The following is a 21,662-nucleotide window of genomic DNA, read 5'->3' as shown; positions in this document are numbered from 1 at the left end:
CAAAGATGTGCCAATAACCATGAAATATGAAATACAAGAGAATTTTTAGTGTGCTCAAAACACAATGGTACATCATGTGTCACTATACAAATAGTGAGATGCTTTTGTTAAAAAATTAACAATTTAAAAAATAAAAAATTTCACCACTTATATAATGACACGTGATGTCTATCTCTGTTCCTAACACACTGAAGAATTTCTGCATAAAATACCAAATGCCATAACGAGATCGAGTCGGTAGAAAAGAAACCTTGCCTAGCTTGACCATAAAACGCCATCCAAGAAGTGTCATCCGCTTAACATCCTTCTTGCACCAAATCTCTCTCAAATCACTTGGTTGGAATATGAAGACTTACAGAATTCTTTTTTGTGACAGCAGCTATAAAAATGAAATTTGCCATTTCCATTAAAGATGGTCTAAAATATCAAACTCATACGTAATGAAAAAACCACTAGACTAATTATGGGTAGAATTGGCACTAAGATGTCAACATTTGGGATTTGGTGTGGAGATCAATTTTCTGGGTAGTTATTTCAATTCAAAACATACTTGGACCAAAAGTTGGGTTTAGGCCAATCTAGTGGATCCCGTAACAAACCGCACGTGCCACTTTTTATTTTTTCTTTTGCACACATGCCTCCTTTGTGATACATAACGTTTTGTATTGTCGTAAAACAAGGAAAGGATCCTCTCTGATCCTTTCTACCAAATTCATCAAATTCATTAATTCGGGCTCTTAAAATTTGATCAACCGATTAAAAACAGGGGCTCCTTTAAAAGTTGTAATAACTTTAACTATTGGATCAAATTTCAAAGGTTCGAATTGGTGGATTTGGTGGAAGAGATTCGGAAAAATCCTTTCTGTAAAACGGCACCACTTGAGCAACAACAGCAAACGTTCAGCAATATTTAGCAAACAAAGGTTAGCAGCTACTAGGGGTGGGCAAACGGGTATAAGAACCATGTGTCGGGACGGGTAATCAAGGTTTGGGACGGGTACGGGTACGGGTACTGGCCCGTTCTTAATTTTTGAAAAGAGAAACGTGGCTGGGCGGGGCGGGGCGGGGCGGGGCTTTGAAATTTTAGGAGCAGGGCGGTTCCAGAAGTATAGAAACGGGTACCCGGACCGGCCCGTTTGTAATTGCAATGGACGGACAAGATTGAAAAGGAACCTACCAGCAAATCTGAACCGTTAGTTTTACCCTAGGACCTAGGTCTCCCGAGCTCGACTCTGTCACTGGAGTCCTCGAACTCGACTCGATTCTCTCTGGCCGTCTCGCCTCGTCGTCTCCTCCACCACCCCGGGCTCGACTCTGTTGATTATGACCTCGTCGTCACCAATGCCCAGACCAATGAAGGTTGGTTCTGATTTAGTTATTACCGTCTGAACATGTTGAAATTAATCACAGATATGGGTACTAACAGGTTGTATGAGAGTGAGTGTGTCTGATTGAGTGGTAAAATCGTCGACCACCACATTATCTCTGGTGAATTGAGTCAATCTGAGTGGGGAGCGCTTGTGTGAGGTTGAAATCTGGGTTCTTTAGGAATGGTTAATCTGACTAGAACTTCCTGGGAATTGTGGGTTGTGATGTGGAGATTCAAATTTTGGTAGCTTTTATCCTTGCTCTTATGGATTATATCATTACAATATTTTATGGTCTTTACGAGCTATGTTTTGTAATTTCAGAGTATCTTGATGAAGCAATGTTGATTCCCAAAAATACGTCAGTTGTATTGTTACTGATTCAGAGTACTATCTCAGATCCTTTAACTTCTCGTCTTTAGTTTAGTTGCAAAATCCATAATCAATTTAGAGTTGGCATTATTACTCTGATCTTGTGTTTAATGAATCTGTGACATGGGTAGTCCCTGTTTTGCATCTTCGTTGGAGTTATTGCCATGTGCTTGGATAGGATGATTGTGTTTCTTGTGACCCCTAGGGCAGATTTCAAGGGTTGGTTAAGTTAGGCTATTTTTATTTCTTTTGTTGTAGGCGAAAGGTGGAAGATAAGGTGGAGTACACTGAACCAGAAAGGACTAGTCTTCCCACAGTATTCATTTAACCATTCGTACCCACTATTGATTTTGGTCTGATAAATGTAGATGGTCAAGAGTAACTCATACATTTTTATCGTTTCTCTCTTGCAGCTGTCTGGAAAAGAGTGGCGCCAGATTCTTGAGGTTGGTTTCTGTAAATTTCATCATTTTATAGCCTTAAGAACTTATATTCTGGACTGATTTGTCTTGAAACCACACTTGCTGCTTAAATTCATTATCCTCATCTTGTGCATGACATCATTTATACATTGCACGAGATCAAATAATCACCGACTGGTTGGTTGGCAACCGGAATGTTAATGCTTAGAACTTATTTGGTGGATTTCCTGTTCTGTGTCTAATTTGAGTCTATTGTTAGCTGCTGTTCCTTTTCCTCAGGGTTGAGCCTATTTTTAAGCTGCTCTTCCTTTTTCCCTCTGCTTCTCGCATTCCTGTTTAGGCATTATTTATTTTCTATAGGAACTGGAAGATCCTGTGACCCTATAGTTCTGTTGACCAATGTCAGAACGCATTCATAATGTAATAAAACATATGCAGCCCTATATTTTAGTAGTCTTGTGTTATGATTCTGTGGTCTGTTCTGTTTGTAGTTAGGTTAACTTAGTTAATTGAAGATCAGCTGCTATGTAGTTAGATTAACTTAGTCTGGCATCGTAATGCTTCTTCTAGGGTGCTGTAAAACTGTAAAATCTGTAAAAATTAAGTGTTTATTATTTCCCAAAAAAAAAAAAAAAAAAGGGGACCCGTGTACCCGGGCTAAGTTAGGTCTGGTTCCTGTTTTAAAATCTGTTGTACCCGCCCCGGACTGACCCATTTGTTTTAAACTCCTGTCCGGTCCGTTCCTTCAAAATTAGGCCTCCCCGGCCCATGCCCAGCCCTGGCAGCAACCAAGTACGCCTCCCTTTTTACTCTAGTTCTGTTCAGATTCTTGAGGTATGAATACATGTTACTAAAATGGATTCCGTTCCTAGTTTTTTTCCTTTTTCACATTCACCCATTATTGCTGGTTTTGAATTTACTAAAAAAGCTCTGCAAATTCATGGGTTGTGAAGAATTCATTGGTACCCGATAAAAAATCATGGGTTTTGGAAGAAAAAATTGATTAATGCTGTTGCTTTGGATTTGGAGTAATTAAGTGGTGTAAAGTTTGGAGCTTTGAAGTAATATATGCCTGGGTTTTAAATTTGCAGTAGAAACTTGATGGGAATTTTGTAAAAATGTGTTCAAATATGCTTATAAATTTTAGGGAGGCAGCTACTGATGTTGTTGTGAGCACATTTTGCAAGAAGGTTTGAACTTTTGGAGTAGATTTGAACCGGTTTAATCGAAACCCCCTTCATAGGACTATAGGAGGTTTGGTTCTGCATTGTTATGGAACAAAAGAACTTACATTGATGTGCTGAATATTCTTATTGGGTGATTATGGAATATACATAGCTAGAGCGGGATCCATATCTATACGTTATCGATCATTGATTTGTCGTTCATATTATTGGTTCCCGAAAGATTGATTATGTGGCTGTTGATATGGATCCCACTCCAACTACAGTCGATATGGGTGATTAGAATATGAAATCATATAATTTTCTATCTTTGCATCACCCCAACATGAATCCTTTGTGGAACTGTATTCGTTTCATGTGAATCAAGATCTGACAAGATGAATACTAAGTTAAACCAATGCTCGATTTCCCCTTTTTTTTAATGTACAACACAGAATTAAGTTAGCTTCTGAGGAGAGGACCCTATAAAGAATTATTATAAACTTCTCTTTTTTATTTAGGGAATCATAAGAATCAGAAAGGGACTGGTTGGAGAAGTTCTCTGCTATGGTATTCTCTCTCTCTCTCTCTCTCTCTCTCTCTCTCTCTCTCTCACACACACATATTTCTATCATAACTCTCATGATTTATCTATTGTATTATTGCAGATACAATTTCCGTTGTCTTAATTCCTCTCAAGATTTTAATTTTCGCGGACTCATGCATATTTCTTCAATCCTAGGTATCATTGTGGATGCGTTGTAATTGATATTATTTTCTTATTTCCATTGTTCCTTTTTGGTGACAAATGGCTTCATCTTGTATTTATGTCTCAGGAAAGTTGATGTGAATGGCGATTCCACATTTGCATTTTCTGCAATCTGTGAGAGTTTCTTCCCCTTGCCGCGTTTCCGTTTCTAACCGGTATCACTATGGTAGAAGCAATTTCAGTAGAAAGAGCAGTTCTCTTGTTTATGCTTCCTCCACCAGCAACTTTGACAGGGACCTCCATCTGCAATCAAAGGTACCTATTTCACTAACTTAATGTTGATTGTCATTCTTTACTAGAAATATTTCTAATCGAGATGTTGAATAGAGAAATTACAGAAGGATTCTTCATTGTTTGAATATGTTTTGATAAACCCATCAGCATTTACAGAAATCAGTACTGAATAGAACTGCAACACCCCTTCTTTAGCTGCTTCTGATGATAAAGATAGCCTTGTTATATCTTCTTTTTGAATTACACTGCTTCATTTTGTTCTTGTGACTTAGCATGAATCATCCTTCAGAATGAGTGGTAATACTGCTTAACCAAGCCCTAAATTTTTACTTAACCCATGTTCTTCGGAAATGCAACTCTACCATACAGGGCACTACATGATTCAGTAAAAAGAAAAATTGTGTTTCGTCTTCTTAATTTTTCTATATTTATGGAGTTCCTATCATTCACTATTCATAATAGGTGTTTACTAAGAATTATACAGAAGGAAATTTGACGTAGTTTGTCATTTCCTGATATTTGATTTGAGCCCCATCTGGACTCTAGAGAGCAACCCCCTTTCCTTGAATGTACAAAACATATACCTACAAGTAGTGCCAATAGATGACATGTATTCATCTTCACTTAGTTTCGTAAATGTGCTAAACTTGTTACGAATCACTCTCATATTGTGACAAAGACTGTAGTGCCAATAGATGTAATGTATGCATCTTCACTTAGTTTATTTTGGATGTCGTCTTTTTCCTCTTCCCATTTTCAGGATAGAAAATGTAAATGGAGGAGATTATAACATCCACCAATAATATTTCAGGTTGAAACAGTGTTAGACAGTGTAAAATGGGATGAGAAAGGTTTGGCGGTTGCCATAGCTCAAAATGTTGACACAGGAGCCATCTTGATGCAAGGCTTTGCTAACAGGGAAGCAGTGGCCACGACAGTTTCCTCACGGAAGGCTACATTCTACAGTCGGTCACGATCAACATTGTGGACAAAGGGAGAGACCTCCAATAATTTCATTAATGTTCAAGAAATCTTCCTTGATTGTGACCGAGACTCCGTATGTCATTGGCTAGTTTAGTTGGAACCCATTTTCTAATCCTCAACTACTTTAACTCAGACCTTTTTCTCAGATAATATACCTTGGGAAGCCTGATGGACCTACTTGCCACACAGGCTCAGAGACGTGCTATTACACCCCAGTGCTTGATTTGTTGGAACACCGACAGGTTTTCAACATTTAATCAATTATAGTAACCTACATATTTTTATCAAGCATCAAATTACTTGTTTTGTAAGTGATTCAGATGATTTGTGACAGGAGGAAGAACATAAATTGGCATTGACCACCTTGTACTCATTAGAATCGACAATTGCCAAGCGAAAAGAAGAATTAGAAGTTCCACAGGGTGGAAAGCCCTCGTGGACTCGGCGTCTACTATCTGATGAGAAGTTGTTGTGCTCAAAAATCAGGTAAGATGTGCAGAATGTCGTAGGGTTTCAGACTTTAGTCAGAATGATATAAATTTGCTTTGTATCTTAACTTCTCATGAAGTAATATGCTTGTTAATATCGGATGCAGGCTTTTGGGTGGTTCTAGTTATGATTTTATCCTCATTGTCGAAGACTATATTACAAAATGAGCTATCTTCTGTATTTTCACTTGTAAGCCTCTGTTCATGGTTTTTCTTTCTCATCCCAGGGAAGAGGCGGATGAGCTATGCCAAACACTAGAGGAGAACGAAGACAGGCTGCGTGCTGCCTCAGAGATGGCAGATGTACTTTATCATGGCATGGCTTTGCTGGCCTGTAAAGGCGTGAAAATGGAAGAGGTTTTGGAAATTCTTCGGCGTAGATTTTCTCAGTCGGGTATCGAGGAAAAGAGAAATCGCAAGTCACAAGCGTAGACATAGGCAGCTTAGCTTGTCAGGTTTAATGATATGCTTTGATCAAATTTTCCTGTTCTTCTTAATCGTTTTATTCACCAGGTACTGTGGTCTCAATTGCTAAAAGGCGTATTTATGAACGTTTATTTGCAGCTAATTTGATTAGTGTGTGTTTTAAACTGATTTCGTTGTGAGTGTCAATTGTTTGGATTCGAAATTATCAACGTATATCCGGTTGATCAGTAGTCTTGTTACTTAGGTACTCCTTAATTATGTTTATGGAGAAAATCCTAATTAATTGAGAGGGAAAAGAGTACAAGGAACGTACAATTATGGCTAGTTTGGGCTTGCTGTATTTTTTTTTTTTTTTTCCAAACTTGCTTTTGCTATGTTGTAAGAATAAATCGTTGTGAAAAGATTTAAAAAAAAAAAAGAAAAACAAATGTTGGATATACTATATGGTAAAAGTGCTTTTAGCAAGAAAAAATGGGGTTAGGATTGTCAATATAAAAGTTTCATTAATTGATGCTATTCAACTGCCTCTAATGAAAAAAAAAATGTTTTTTTATTAGAAGAATGTGTAGAGGTGTTTATGCTTTCTATTAGTTCGGACCCATCATTTTGATTTTTATATGAATATAGATCTATTTCTCTTTCTAAATAGATCTATATATTCTTTCGCCCAGCTAACCAGCAAGCTCTAACCCGCCCATCTATCTTTTGATTAACCATTGCCCAGGAGGTTCTCCGCACTTTCAGAAGAACCAAAGGTTGAAGAGGATTCATGGCTTGGAAGCCTCTACGCTTTCTTCCTTTGCTAAAGCTACCGGAAAGCAGGAACCTGCAGGCATTCACAAGCCCATTACTTTCCAAGCCTTCTTGTTTTTGACCCTATAGTGGAACTCACCCTTTCTTCAAAAGTCTCATTCTACACTTTTCAAGTGTAATTTTCTTACTAATTATATAAGGTTTAGAGTGTAAAATGATATTTTTAGAGTGCTAATAACAATTTCCTTTAAATAAATAAAAAATTTAATGATAGAAATAAATAGCAAAAACGATTTACGCTGCCGGGATTCGAACCCGGTTGTTTTGAAACAATGCTCAAACCAATTTTTTGTGCTACAGCGGAATGTTAGACGCTAGTAGAGCAATTAAAAAAATATTTAAACGTAAGAGACTCGTTGCAATTCGTGGCCAAATTTCAAGGAAGAGGATCCTCTCCTGAGCTCAGGATGGGGATGCTCTTTATCAGCCTATCTGAACCGTTCAAACTTAATTCAACGGTTGCAATTATTATAACTTTTAGAGGGTCCTCTGTTTGGAGCCGTTGGATTAAATTTGAATAGTCCAGATGGGCTGGTTAGGAGGTTCCACATCCTGAGCTCAAGAGAGGATCCTCTTCCAAATTTGAATCCCTTCATCTTTATATATAAACCCAAGGGCCCGATGAACAATATTTTTTGGTGGCACAAGCTTCACCAAAAATAATTGGACAAAAATACCCCTCAAACAAAAAACTTTAAAAGCAACTTAAAATAATGCATCAAATGTGGCAGGGGTATTTTCGTTAATTAAACAGTGTTTTTTTAATAATTAATTTTTATGTAGATTTTTATTTTTTTTTAATAATTAGTACCTCACAATAGGCTAGTAATAATATGATTCAATCAGTTTTTCATCAAATATTATTTTTTTCTATATTTAAACACGTCTAAAACATCTTAAGAGGCTTGTAATGCCGGTTATAAAAAAAATATTTCGCACGCTGATAATAATGTCATTAAATTAGTTGTTAAATGATATTTTTTTTTTTTTTGTAACAAACGATATTATCTACACTAAGGAAAGGGGATGGGCTTAGCCTCACAATGGGCTAGCAATAATGTGATTCAATGAGTTGTTTAATAAATATTATTTTCTATATTCTTAATATAAATTCAATAGGAATCGATTTTATTATGTGGATTCAGCTGCTTTAATTGGTTTATGAGAGGTTTCTTCTAGCATGATCTAAGATTTTTCATTTACTTCAAATATTTGACCTTCTTTTTGTCAATTTACGCATATAAATACATTTAAAACGTGTAAGTCGCGTGCATGAAAACTAATAGCATATTAAGTGAGTCGCCAACTAAGATTGACCGATGGGTGGCCATAATTTTAATTACGTGGGTTTAGGAGAACATGGCCATATATCTACGTGTCAAAATATCACAATCATCTCCGAATTCTTATTTTTAATATATGCTTTTTTATACTATAGTTCAACTGGCTGTAATTATAATTTAGATTCCAACCGCTTAAGGTTATGTAATATTCTATATATTGTAAACATTATACACAAACAATCAAAGAATAATATTTCTATATGGTATCGGCCTAACTAGGTCCTAGGGTTTGTCCCAATCCTTTTCGGTCTAGGTTTTTCTCTCTTCCTTTTGTCTCCTCTTTCATCACGTCTTCCTCTTCTTATACTTCTCTACCCGACCCCAATACCATCCAATTTGTCAAACCTACGAATCCAATTACCTTCACTTTTCAATTGGAATGAATTTATAAAGTAATGATCTTTCAGTAATGATCTAAAACATACGTTCATTGAGATATATTGTGGAGCGGATCCAAATAAATGGTTAACGTCACAAACTGATCAGTGCTTGAGTGCGTAATAGTAGTAAAGACCAGCAAAAGAAAAAAATTAAAAATATATATATAAAAATCTAAACTTGGAAATTAATAGCTATTAGAACCCTTTGTTCAATGTTGACTATAGCATATTCAAAAGAAAACCAAAACCATGAAAAGAAAAATGAAACAAAAGCAAAACAAATGATCTTTCTTTACACTTCAATCTTCAAATTACTTCTCTGACGTTGTTTGAGTGAAACAAGGCTCTCCAAGCACGTAAAAACACGACCAACTTTGCCGATTCCACGAATGTTGATTTTACGATGGCTTTCATCTTTATAATTGTACATGATTAACTGTTCTCCGCACACCATCAAATCATGAGACTCTGTCCAGAAACCAAAATGTTTTAACATCGAATACGGGATGGAAACCCTCATTTTAGTCCAAGACTCCCTCACTCCATATTCCGTCATGACCCAAAACTCGTTATATGTTCCACCACGAGGATAAGAGTGATGCGTTATGCATAACCAATGTCTGAAGACTCCCAATTTCATCTTCCTCTTAATACTTTCAACAGAATCGCATTCAAGTGGGAGTGGAATTTCTCGAACCCTCTCCTCCCCCGTTAGAGTGAGGGAAACAATCACTTGCGACTGATCTTCGAGTCTTTCCCCAAACCAATGGAGATCTCCATTCAGCATAGTCCCTTGTTGACTAGTAATGTACGGAATATGGAGTCTTTCTCCAAGAATCGGTTTCCAGCGTATAAACACTAAACACAACACCTTCATCGAATCGAAATCATCGATGAAGGGGTTGGTTAAGCGATCGTGTTTATTGTAGATTCCCACAACCACCTTGTGTTCATAAGTGGAACGATCAAATCCAACCCCATAGACCTTGACTGAATTCCGATAATTCTGGCAATTTCTTGGTTTCCTTGGTGGAGGGGTCAACCAAATATAACCTTGAGTCACACAACATGCATAACAAGTCGTTGCAGGAACACAACAAGGAAACGAAAATACCCGACACTTCGCTACAAACATACTCGTGCTCGATGGCTGATACTAAATTCTGATCATCGGTATCATTATGATCGAGAAACTCGTCGAGGTGCATGGAGTGAGTCCATTATGTGCCACATCAGTAACTATGACGCTTCGTCTTTGGCAGAGTAAACGGTCTTTGTCTTTGATTGCCTTGTTGAAGAGCATTGTGCTGAATTTGGGGTCTGCGATTAGAGAACGCCATGGCTTTGAGACGCACTCAAAGCGGCATAAGGACTTAACCAGCAACCATGAAAGAATCTCGCGTACGATCTCGGACGGAAGGTTGTTAGGGTTTTCCCTCAGCTGGTGTTTCATTCTCCTGTAGAGAGAGAACTAAATTATTAGGGTTTTCACTGCAAAAGATAATTAACTGACTTTCCCAGCAACTTAAATATTAGGGGTAGTTTGCTATGTTGGTACTGAACAAGGAATCCAGCAGGGTTAAGGGTCCCTAATCCCTATCAAAGATAACTCAGGAGTCTGTTTAAATAATTCACTAGAAGGATTCTAGAACTAATTTCCGAAAAACAAAATAACAACAAATCCTTATCCACTAAGTGGGGTCGACTGTAATTTCCGAAATACTAAATATAAATTTTCAAAAAAATTAATCAAGGTCAAGAGATGGGAAAAGAATTAATGAAAAAATCCGCAATTATTTACCCAACTTCTGCCCCCTCCCCTCAGAACAAAATTCTTTCCGCATGTGGGCTCTTCAAATCTCTTTCCCTCAACTAGAATGCATCTAGTTCGAAGTACAACTTTTTCGGTACGCTAATCCAGTCACTTCATAATTAAACAAGTAAAATCACATGAGATACGTGTATTTACCGGGCCTCCGATTAACAGCTAGAGGAATCACGAACATGTGAGATTCAACAAGACGACAGCCGACAAAATAGTCATAAGCGCTCATCCACAATGTCTGTAAAGCAAATCTGGACAACTTTCTGTGACCTGTGACCTGCGAGATCATGCTTGGTGAATATTGTGGATGGCTGCATTGATGCTTTGTGAATCAAATTCCATTATCTTCATCCATTTCTCAAAGTCTCCGATTTCCTACGACACAAACCCACAAAAGAGTAGGAACTATTAGCACATTCCACTCTCAAGAACTTCAGAATTTTTGGCACAGCTATTGCCAAAAAGAAAATGTTAAAAAGCTATGTCATGGACAGGAGCATGACGCATGCCCGTGTGGCTTTGGTTGCGACTATAGTTCACATTTCTCAAAAGCTAATTATTATTTTGTTCCTTAGAAGTTATATGAACCTTAATGGCAGTGTTGATAGAGCACATGACTGAGAGCCATTGATCAGTCCGTTTGCCGAATTGGGAAATGGTGGCAGTCCATGCTTGAATTTCAAGATCGATCCGTTTCTCATTTACAAACAACTCTTTCACCCCACGTTCACTGCTTCCACCAGAAGCTCTGCCACACTCACAGCCCTTCTTAGTGGCATCATTCTTCGCCTTCTCTGCCACAATCACTCGCATTATTCTTAACTATTTATTTAGTAATTAATTCATTCAAACAGTTGAGAATTCTGGCAACATAAAGAAATAAATCATAGATCGAATGTCGGGGGGACTGACCAGTGAGTCTCTGGATTCTGAGGGAGGCATGGTGGTGCTCTTGTATCAATTGAGCAAAGAATCTTCTAGTTCTCTGGGCTTTGTCTTGGACGAGCACGATGCCATGGGAGCATGTTCAAAGGGAAGAGATGCTGGTGAATACATGCTCAGCAGAAAGTTCTCGGAGAGTGAGCTGTGCTGATTTCTTAACAGCACTGTTTGAGGTGGGCTAAAATGTTATTGTTTCCTGAAACGATTTTCGACCAAATGGCAACATTTTGTGTGATCATCAAACACAATGTATTGATACACCGGCTTAACTTCAACAATAAGATGGGTAACTTGTAAAACGTGTTTATCTGCAACAACAAAAGGAAACACTGGATCAGATTCTATTCACATCGAAAGATGCTAACTAATAGCTTTCCTTCAAGATAAGAAATTAAGAATACTTCTCAGTTAAAAAGGTAGAGACTCAACCAGTTCCAACAGGTACACTTAATTGATATAAAAAAAGCTTCATCCAAAAATTTGTTACAAAGATTGTGTATTATATATTCAACTTGGCTACAAGTGACTGATACTGACAGTTATAACTTCTAATCACAATGAAATGAATATGCGGAAAACAGATATATACAAAAGATTTAAAAATTAGTCGAATTGTGTCTTCATATCCACTTTGGCCGATGCACGCATCAACAACCAACGCAGAAGAATTTAACCACACCAACTGCCATCACTTATAGGCTGGCTCTAATTTAGACAGCCCAGACTAAAATACTGGAAGTCCGGTAAATTTGTTCTAGATAATATCAAAGTAAACGGGAAATGTGCTTGCAGGTGATCAATGACACTACCTGAATTGAGCATCAGCATTTGGATCTCCATGGTCATCTTCAAGCACATATAGAAGCTTCCTGTAGGCATGCCCATTCAGAAGGTCTTTCTCTTCGAATTCCTTCAACAACTTCATAGCCTCGCCAACCCTTCCTTGTCTGCAGATTTCATCAAGTATTGTCTTATAAGTAATGAATTCAGCTGATCTTCGATTCTCAATCATCTCCCACAGATACTTCAGTGCTTCCTCAACCTCTCCATGAAGAGCCAAAGCATTCACAAGTGAGTTGTACGATTTACTACTCGGCATAAACCCTTTGCTCTTCATTTCATTGCACAGCTGCTTAGCATTATTTGTTCGGCCTTGACAACATAACCCATGGATGAGATAATCGTAGGAAAATGAGTTTGGTGTGCATTTATAGACCACACCCATCTGATGGAATATTCTAAGTGCATCATTGAGATGAAGGGATAGTACGTACCCCTTAATCATAGAATTCAAAGAGTAAATATCAGGCTCAATCCCATCATCCACCATTTGCCGAAACAGACACCTGCTTGTCTCCATATACATGTGATTTATGTAAGAATTAGATCCCCTACTCAAAAAGGCTGTAAAAAGAATATTGTACGTCCTGATTGAAGGCCTACACTCCATGTTTCTGCTATTCCTCATGTGTTTAAATATATTGACAGCTCTAGTCAACTTCCGAGCTTCCGTGAAAAAATAGATAATGGAATTGTAAAGCGCCTCAGAACCAATGTAAGAAATAGCAAGCACTTGGTTGACAACATCATCCATTTCTTGATACATTTTAGCTATGCCAAGTTTCTTTATCGTAATGTGATAAGTAGAAACATCATGTCTGAACCGTGGCTGTTGTGATGCCCAATTGAACAACTCTAAACACACAAAAGGATTGTCTTGCTGAGTTATAACATTGCAAAGTTCTTCAGGTGTAAATCTAGGCAACAACTGGGATAAGGCCCTTTGAAACTGGACTTCATCAAGAGTTGATCTATTGGATTCCGATCTTTTACGTTCTCTCCTTCTAAACGATCGTGATGGGGGCTTGGTCGAGTAAAAATTATACAGCAAAAACCGCTCATATATACCAAAATATCCATTTGAAGCGATTTTGGAAACTGGGTCAATTTGGGTTTGAATCAAATAGTGTATAGGCCTCAATGTGCTAGTGATGGAATTCAAACTATATGAAAGAACATCCTTTCTAAAGCAATATCTACGAACAGAAATCATATTACTGAATGATTTACCGTAAGATCGAAGCACCAAGCTTCGTAATACTGCACTTCTTAATTTGGTTGTGCCCCCTTACGCATTATGAACTTGTAGCCTGAAAACTGAAATCACAAGAAAACAAATCATCAAAGCTCAATCAGACAATTACTTTTAAAGATAGAAAACATATAAAACGAAAAAAAAAAATCATGGCCCTTCATCATCAAATTTTGAAAAAAAAAAAAAAAAAAAAACATGAAATGATTACAAAACCTGATTTAAATTAGACCTTTCTATATGATTATACAAAATAAAGCTAACCCAGAATCCAAAATCCACATATTACAAAATTCTCCAGCATTACTCTGAAAACTGACAGAAACACCACACGGGGGTACCGAAACCGATACGAAATAACAGACGCTTAGCTTTAAAAAATTAAAATAAAAAATAATGAAAAATGCTTGAATACCTAGCCAACACAGAAGCATTGAACGCAACAGTTTGCAGAAGAAAGAGAAACAAAATACAGATTACTCGGCAACCAAACAGGTCTTAAGGAAATGAAAAGAAGTTGGGAAGAAGATTACCTGGATGGGAAAAAGCTCGAACTGTGACCTTCTGCACTGGTTAGAATAAAACTCACCGTTCTAAGGACTCGGATCCTCTGGATTCCCTTCTATCCGGAGCCTCCGAACACATTAATCCTAGCCGTTGAAGTAGATCGCACGGCTAGGATAACTGTAGTTCTTTTACATCTGTCAAAGTTGTCTCTTCTCCAAAAGCCAATTGAACTTTAATACTTGTTTTTTCTTTTTCAATGTGACCAGTACACGGGATGGTACATTACGTGTCATTGTACAAATGGTGGGATATATGTGCTAAAAAGTTAATGACTTAAAAAATGAAATTTCCCACCACTTCTATTAAAACACGTAGTATACCACTTATGTTCCCGTCACAATTAAAATTTTCTCTTTTAATTAGCAGCCAAAGCCAAAGCCAAACCCTATTTTAGTACTTGTTGTAAGTCGGAATCGATAGGGGAACCAGTACAGAAGGAAAGGAGGGAGAATAGATGAGAATTTGCAACTCAAAATTGAAGGAAATTGAACCACATACACAAACTCAGGTAGTTGACTGAACGGTGTTGTGAGATTTGGGAGAAAAAACTCATCGGAATAAAGATGTATGTACTAGAACCTTTTTGTCCGAGAAATAAGTAAATCAATTAAATTAATTCTTGACTGCATGATTTGAATCCAACGGCCAAAATGACCGCAAGATCCGAAGACACAGATCTGTAAAGGATCTGAATCTCCGTTGCTGGACATTTTAATTTGCACAATCGGGAGATTGACCTTGAAAGTTTTGTGTCACTAACAATTTGCCCCCATGATCTTTTTGGTGGGTGGGGGTGGGGATTTTAGCCCATTTTTGTGTCACTAACAAAAAATTAATAAGCGTGTAAAAAATAAAAATTGGCGTGTAAATGTCACTTTCTTTTTTGTATCTCAAACTCCTTATAAGGTGAGCTATACATGCATCTATCTAATTCCACATTCGCGATGGATCTAAATTTTTGTTGCAAGCCCAATAACATTTTGGGAAGTAAGGACCCAATACTTCTGGCCCAGTCCATAAACTCGCTACAACGTCATACAATTGTATTTGGGTCTACTATCCACACAACTCTTTTTACTTTGTGCACACTCTCTTAATTTGTGATCATCGGATTGACTGAATTAAAAATATCAAATGACATAAATTAACAAGAGCGTGTGAGAAGTAAAAAGATGAGTCCTTTTTTTATTTGTTTTCTTCTTTATCAAATCATTTCTTATGTAATACAATAATGACAGTCCTATATAAAAAGAAATTTATTTTAACTAAAAATATATAATGGTATTACAATCACACTAAAATGTTATCCCAAAAGTGTATCACTTAAACCTCAAATCGTTACGATTATCTATTTCTTTTGAGGGTCAGAAAGACTCACAAAAACATTTCAACTTTCCTTGTACATAAGTCTAGTTTCTCACGAGAAGTAAAAAGATAAGTACTTTTTTTTATTTGTTTTCTTCTTTATTAAATCATTTCTTATGTAATACAATAATGACAGTCCTATATAAACAGAAAATTATTATAACTAAAAATATATAACGGTATTACAATCACACTAAAATGTTATCCCAAAAGTATATAGCATAAACCTCAAATACTTACAATTATTCATTCTTTTTGCGGACCTAATTCAAAAAAACATTTCAGCTTCTTCTTGTACACAAATTTAACTTCCATGCCAATAACGCATTTCGAACTTGAGACCCCACACGCTTTTTTTAGTGATTGAAGGAAGCCTCGCAGTCCTTACTATTGGATCGCTGACTCGTGGATAATCATAATTGTATTCAGGGAGGTTATGATCATCTGTAATTATTTATTAAAATACTTATATTGCAGGATGCCGTCAGCGGAAAAAGGCAATTTATTTATTAAAATATTAATATTGAAGGATGTCGTTTGCGGAAAAGGCGTGAATTACCGAAATTTTTTTGAACATGCCAGGGCAGCACATTATGTAAGTTCAAGCAAACACTCACAACCGTCAGATCAAATCCTCACTCATCCAAAGGCGGAGAGTAAAACCCTAGCCCTACAGAAGCCCCATTTCCCCCTATTTAAAATTCACGAGGCTCTCACATTTTCTATCCTCTGCTGTTCTCGCTCTTCACACTCTGAAAGTCGTCGGGAGAAAGCTCCTGAATCTTCCTGTCGCTCTTGTCTGTTTCTTCCAGGTTTGCTCAGATCTTTGTCTCTTTGTCGCAGATTTTAATATATTTAATTAAATTCTGTGCGATTCTATTTGTTCGATTTAATTTTGATTCCTTTTAGATGTTAATTTCCTGCAAGTTTTTGAAAAATTTTGAAATTTTTATGGGTTTTTTTTTTTTTTTTTTGTTCGTTCACTGATGAATTGATGAACTGGGTTGTAGTTTTTGTTTGATATTTGTGATCAGATCTTGATTTCTGTGTGAATTGCATGTGGGTTTTAGGGTTTTCGTTTATCTGACACTGTTAGAGGAATTTATTTATTTATTTTCATTTGATTTGGGTTTTGGATTCTGGGTCTGTTTCGTCTGTTCGGATAGTTACAGGAAAGTATTATTTATTTTTTTTTTTTTACGTTAATAAAAAAGAAAATATATGGTTTAATGTTTGTTTATTTGCTGATTGGATACAATCACGCATGTGTTACATTAAGATTTTAATAATCTTGATTTTGTTTTAATATTGTTTTTTTGTTTATTAATTTATTTGTTAATAATCTTGGTTAATTTGTGAAATTTCTGAAACTTTATTTTTCCTCTTCGTATTTTGTTAAATTGCAGAAGAAATTGTTTATCTGTTGTCAGCAGTGTTGATTTTTCAGACCTGTAAAGATATGCAGATATGATCGCTAGGAACATCTGAAGGACTCTGTATTTTGATAATCTTTGCATCGATTTAGTTGTATCTTTCATGCAATATGTTGTTGTTTGGCGACGAGTGATCATAATCTGATGATGTTGTAATTCATCAAAGCTAAGTGACTGATTGACTTTCGGTTATCTGTTTGAATTTTCAGTTCTCTTGCTGATTATCCATCATGGGTAAAGAGAAGTTCCACATCAACATTGTGGTCATTGGCCATGTCGACTCTGGGAAGTCGACCACCACTGGTCACTTGATCTACAAGCTTGGTGGTATTGACAAGCGTGTTATTGAGAGGTTCGAGAAGGAGGCTGCTGAGATGAACAAGAGGTCATTCAAGTATGCCTGGGTGTTGGACAAGCTTAAGGCTGAGCGTGAACGTGGTATTACCATTGACATTGCCCTGTGGAAGTTCGAGACCACCAAGTACTACTGCACTGTCATTGATGCTCCTGGACATCGTGACTTTATCAAGAACATGATTACTGGAACCTCACAGGCTGACTGTGCCATTCTCATCATTGACTCTACCACTGGAGGTTTTGAAGCCGGTATTTCCAAGGATGGTCAGACCCGTGAGCATGCTTTGCTTGCTTTCACTCTTGGTGTCAGGCAAATGATTTGCTGCTGCAACAAGGTGAGCCTTATATATCTTGTGTCAAATGTGTTTCAAATCTTAAATGGTATTGGTTTTCGATGTTTTTTTTTATTGCAGTTATGTATTGAATTTTGTATGGCGATGATATTTTAATGCGTATTGGGTGTCGGCTATTAATGCTGTGATTTCACAGGCAGTTTTAACTCATGACTCACAATGGCGATTATTGTGTACAGATGGATGCCACCACTCCCAAGTACTCAAGGGCAAGGTATGATGAAATTGTGAAGGAAGTTTCGTCCTATCTCAAGAAGGTTGGCTACAACCCAGACAAGATTCCCTTTGTCCCCATTTCTGGGTTCGAGGGTGACAACATGATTGAGAGGTCCACCAACCTTGACTGGTACAAGGGTCCCACCCTTCTCGAGGCTCTTGACCAGATCCACGAGCCCAAGAGGCCCTCAGACAAGCCCCTCCGGCTTCCACTTCAGGATGTGTACAAGATTGGTGGTATCGGTACCGTCCCCGTTGGACGTGTTGAGACTGGTGTCATTAAGCCTGGTATGGTGGTGACTTTTGGCCCAACTGGTCTGACTACTGAGGTCAAGTCTGTTGAGATGCACCATGAAGCTATGCAGGAGGCCCTTCCAGGTGATAATGTTGGATTCAACGTTAAGAATGTTGCTGTCAAGGATCTCAAGCGTGGGTATGTTGCTTCCAACTCCAAGGATGATCCCGCAAAGGAGGCTGCCAACTTTACCGCTCAGGTCATCATTATGAACCACCCCGGCCAGATTGGACAGGGATATGCTCCAGTTCTCGACTGTCACACCTCCCACATTGCTGTCAAGTTTGCTGAGCTCGTTACAAAGATCGACAGGCGATCTGGCAAGGAGCTTGAGAAGGAGCCCAAGTTTTTGAAGAATGGTGATGCTGGATTTGTGAAGATGATTCCCACCAAACCCATGGTTGTTGAGACCTTCTCTGAGTATCCACCGCTCGGACGTTTTGCTGTGAGGGACATGCGCCAGACTGTTGCAGTTGGTGTCATCAAGAGCGTTGAGAAGAAGGATCCAACTGGAGCTAAGATCACCAAGGCCGCAGCTAAGAAGAAGTGAACCGCACTGGTTCAACAGATTTCCGTAGGCGAAATCTTCTATCATCTTAATAATAATATTAGCCGTAAAAACTTCTCTATTAGTATTTCTATGGATTGCTGGTTGCGTAATTTGGTGTCGGTGTCGTCGTTAGGTATTCATTCTCAGGACTGGGTGCTTGACCGGCGGTGGCGCTGCTGTGTTTTCCTTTTATGTCCTCTGTTGAGAGTCAAGGTGCTCTGGGTTCTACCCGGAGCGGCTAAAAGCTTTTGCGACTTGGTTCTTGCTACTCTCGCTATAAAAACATAGTTTCTATTAAATATCTTTTAATTACTTCGCATGTTCGCTTCTTCCAGTTGTTTTTTTGTTTTTTTTTTTTTGTGCCTTTTTTTATATGAATTTGAATCAGCTTGTGTAATTATATGATCTCTGACTCCCGAACTTCAAAATCTCCGGCAAGCTCTGGCTGCGGTGGATGTGGTCGGTCTACGATGTTTTTATGTGGAAATGTTATAGAATGTTTTTGTTCATTTTTTAAGAGCAATTTACATAGAATGGGTTTATCGCTGTAGTGATGGCTTGGTCAAAACACAACTATATATTATTGGATCGAACTTATTCATGCAACTCATTCTCTTATAGGGGGATTCGATTTGAATTTAATCCTCTCACATCAACAAAATCAATTAGCAATTAAGCCACAAACCCAGATATTCGAACTGTCACCGTAGATGTCAACGAAGGTAACGATACCCAGAAGCAGAGGTCGCGATGCCCACTTGGTTCCTATCAACTATCTTTGGTTCTCTATTCGTATATGCTTGGTGTGGATTGACCGATCTGCTACCTTTGGATCTGCTACCTTTGGATCTCTGTTTGTATCTACTTCGGGGTGATCGGAGGTCGTGATGCACCGACGCCCATGGCAGGATAGGTTGGAGAAAAGGAGAGCGTGATTTTTCTTTGGCATGAGTCCGACTAATAATACCAAAGGAGAGCGTGATTTTTCTTTGGCATGAGTTCGACTAATAATACCAAGGTTTTAGAAGGGATAGTTAAGCGGGTGGGAGGGGTATTAAATTGGCGGGATCAGATTAAATAATTTAGTGTTTATTTAATACGAGACTTATCAAACATGTGTTTCATATTATTAGTATTATACGATAGTCTTATACGACGTGTCAAACGAGATCTCAGGGATCAAGGAACATTTCTATTAGGTTTCAGGTCTAGAAAATATAAAAAAAAATTTGACAGGACTAATTGGCATTTGGGTATCCCTACCGCATATTAAATTGTAATGGATAAATCCGTTGTTGAAGGAAGAAATGAAAAGTCGTGTCAAACAATTTCGAAAGGATAGAAGTACCTATTTTCTTACTAATAGTCACCATCAGATGATTGCGATCTAAGAACCACCGTTTTAAATTAGGATTGGGATCACCTCCGGATCCCCTCCTGAGCAAACTGAGCAAAACATCACAACCCTCCATTTTCATCCCTTTGCATGATAATTTTTCACTATTTAAATTTATTTCTGGCCACAAGATAAAAAATGGAAGGATAGGATGTTTTGCTCAGTTTGCTCAGTAGAGGGGATCCGGAGGTGATCCCGGTTTTTTAAATTAATACTATGGTAAGGAAAAACCATCCCAAACTATATCCGTCATCCTCACACTTAATTGGCGGCAATTTTGGCCCACAATCATGCATGCGAGTACAGAAAACACTTCCTTATCCTCCATGGTATATGTGTCTCTGTTCACATTTAATTATGTGAGAAGAGGAGAGAAACAGACACTGCAACAACGCGGATAGGATTAAGGAAGCTTTTTTTTTTTCTAAATTTTTTTGTTTACGCATTAATCCTTACAAAAGGAGATAAATCTCACTAAGTAATGGCTCGTCTATGAACATGAACTTGAATAGTATATATCTGCAAGCCAATCTCTTCATACTGTCAGTTTTCGACATTCTTTTCTTTTAGTTTCAACTGCTATATCAAGTTTGTAATTGTTATAACACTTATGTTGTCGTTATATCAAATCTATATTATGATATTTTTTGAGATTTCAATCAAACGTAAATTAACATGATATGGATTTGAGATTTCAATCTGATATTTTTCTTATGAACCCAATACACTCGTTAGCTCAACTTAAAAACTGGATATGGAGTTGGTTACCAATAATGCATGAAAAATGCAACATCGAATCCTGTCACCTTACTTCAAATGGAATCTTAGGCTGCCTCACTTGCTTTCTGTACTGCACCCATAAGGGCATAAGTGAAGTCAAGGGATTTCCTTCTTCTAACTAGTGGCTGAGAGTAAGCAAGCTACATGCATTCAATAGATTTGTGGTTGAGTCAATAACATACTCTGGGTCGGGAATCTTTGCTCTTCTCTTTTGCATTTCCGTTGTTTGGGCCAAAATGATCCTTGAGATTTGTATAGTTCCTCACTTCGGTCCCTGAGATTTGAAATCGATAGAAGTGGTCCTTGAGTTTATCCATCATCAATCATTTTGATCTTTTTGTAAAAATTTTCTATTAACTAAGGACCAAAATAACAAAAATAACCTCAATTTGATAAATAATCTCATAATACTATTTTATCTAAAAAAACTTTTTTAAATAGACGAAGGAAGCGAAAAAGTTGACGGTAGGACTAATGGTGGGGGCGGAAGTGGTCTAGCTGAAGGACCACACAATAATCTCATAATACCATTACTTCATGTCTTCCACATGTTGATTGTCCCAAGTCCCAACACCCCCAAGAAAACTAATCATCAAGTTCCTCAAATTTTTGAAAGTCACTACAAAAATTGATAGAATAGCACGTAAGTATTTTAGAACGACATTTCAGTAAATCACCTGTTTTTCCAGTCTACCGTAAATATGCCGCCACGCAACTCATTGACCCTTTT

The 21,662-nt window shown here is 37.6% G+C and overlaps 3 protein-coding genes and 1 pseudogene across 8 annotated transcripts; 2 read left to right on the top strand and 2 right to left on the bottom strand.

Moving 5' to 3' along the window:
* The first annotated feature begins 1,209 nt into the window (after nucleotides 1-1,209).
* LOC137741935 (histidine biosynthesis bifunctional protein hisIE, chloroplastic-like) lies at nucleotides 1,210-6,648 on the top strand. 6 transcript variants are annotated; one of them, XM_068481638.1, is made up of 11 exons: nucleotides 1,210-1,359; nucleotides 1,998-2,016; nucleotides 2,153-2,185; nucleotides 2,917-2,953; nucleotides 3,846-3,894; nucleotides 3,993-4,066; nucleotides 4,161-4,348; nucleotides 5,139-5,384; nucleotides 5,458-5,553; nucleotides 5,646-5,797; nucleotides 6,027-6,648. In XM_068481638.1, exons 7-11 carry the CDS (start codon nucleotides 4,175-4,177, stop codon nucleotides 6,229-6,231), a joined length of 873 nt encoding a protein of 290 aa, XP_068337739.1. In that variant the 5' UTR covers nucleotides 1,210-1,359; nucleotides 1,998-2,016; nucleotides 2,153-2,185; nucleotides 2,917-2,953; nucleotides 3,846-3,894; nucleotides 3,993-4,066; nucleotides 4,161-4,174; the 3' UTR covers nucleotides 6,232-6,648. The 6 variants fall into 6 exon arrangements, with proteins under 6 accessions (XP_068337739.1, XP_068337736.1, XP_068337737.1 ...); XM_068481635.1 differs by having other exon boundaries at nucleotides 1,998-2,055; XM_068481636.1 differs by lacking the exon at nucleotides 2,917-2,953.
* Nucleotides 6,649-10,736: 4,088 nt separating this feature from the next.
* LOC137741938 (biogenesis of lysosome-related organelles complex 1 subunit 1-like) lies at nucleotides 10,737-11,833 on the bottom strand (annotated as a pseudogene).
* Nucleotides 11,834-12,333: 500 nt separating this feature from the next.
* Nucleotides 12,334-13,720, bottom strand: LOC137741934 (pentatricopeptide repeat-containing protein At2g27800, mitochondrial-like). Its single transcript, XM_068481632.1, has one exon. It carries the CDS (start codon nucleotides 13,579-13,581, stop codon nucleotides 12,334-12,336), a length of 1,248 nt encoding a protein of 415 aa, XP_068337733.1. The 5' UTR covers nucleotides 13,582-13,720.
* A 2,492-nt stretch (nucleotides 13,721-16,212) lies between these two features.
* LOC137742332 (elongation factor 1-alpha-like) lies at nucleotides 16,213-19,265 on the top strand. The gene is made up of 3 exons (XM_068482173.1): nucleotides 16,213-16,364; nucleotides 17,195-17,677; nucleotides 17,875-19,265. Exons 2-3 carry the CDS (start codon nucleotides 17,216-17,218, stop codon nucleotides 18,754-18,756), a joined length of 1,344 nt encoding a protein of 447 aa, XP_068338274.1. The 5' UTR covers nucleotides 16,213-16,364; nucleotides 17,195-17,215; the 3' UTR covers nucleotides 18,757-19,265.
* The last annotated feature ends 2,397 nt before the right edge of the window (nucleotides 19,266-21,662 follow it).

The sequence above is a fragment of the Pyrus communis genome, chromosome 8 (assembly GCF_963583255.1).
Source record: "Pyrus communis chromosome 8, drPyrComm1.1, whole genome shotgun sequence".
In the NCBI taxonomy this organism is placed as follows: Eukaryota; Viridiplantae; Streptophyta; class Magnoliopsida; order Rosales; family Rosaceae; genus Pyrus; species Pyrus communis.
This window is presented reverse-complemented; position numbering and strand designations above follow the sequence as displayed.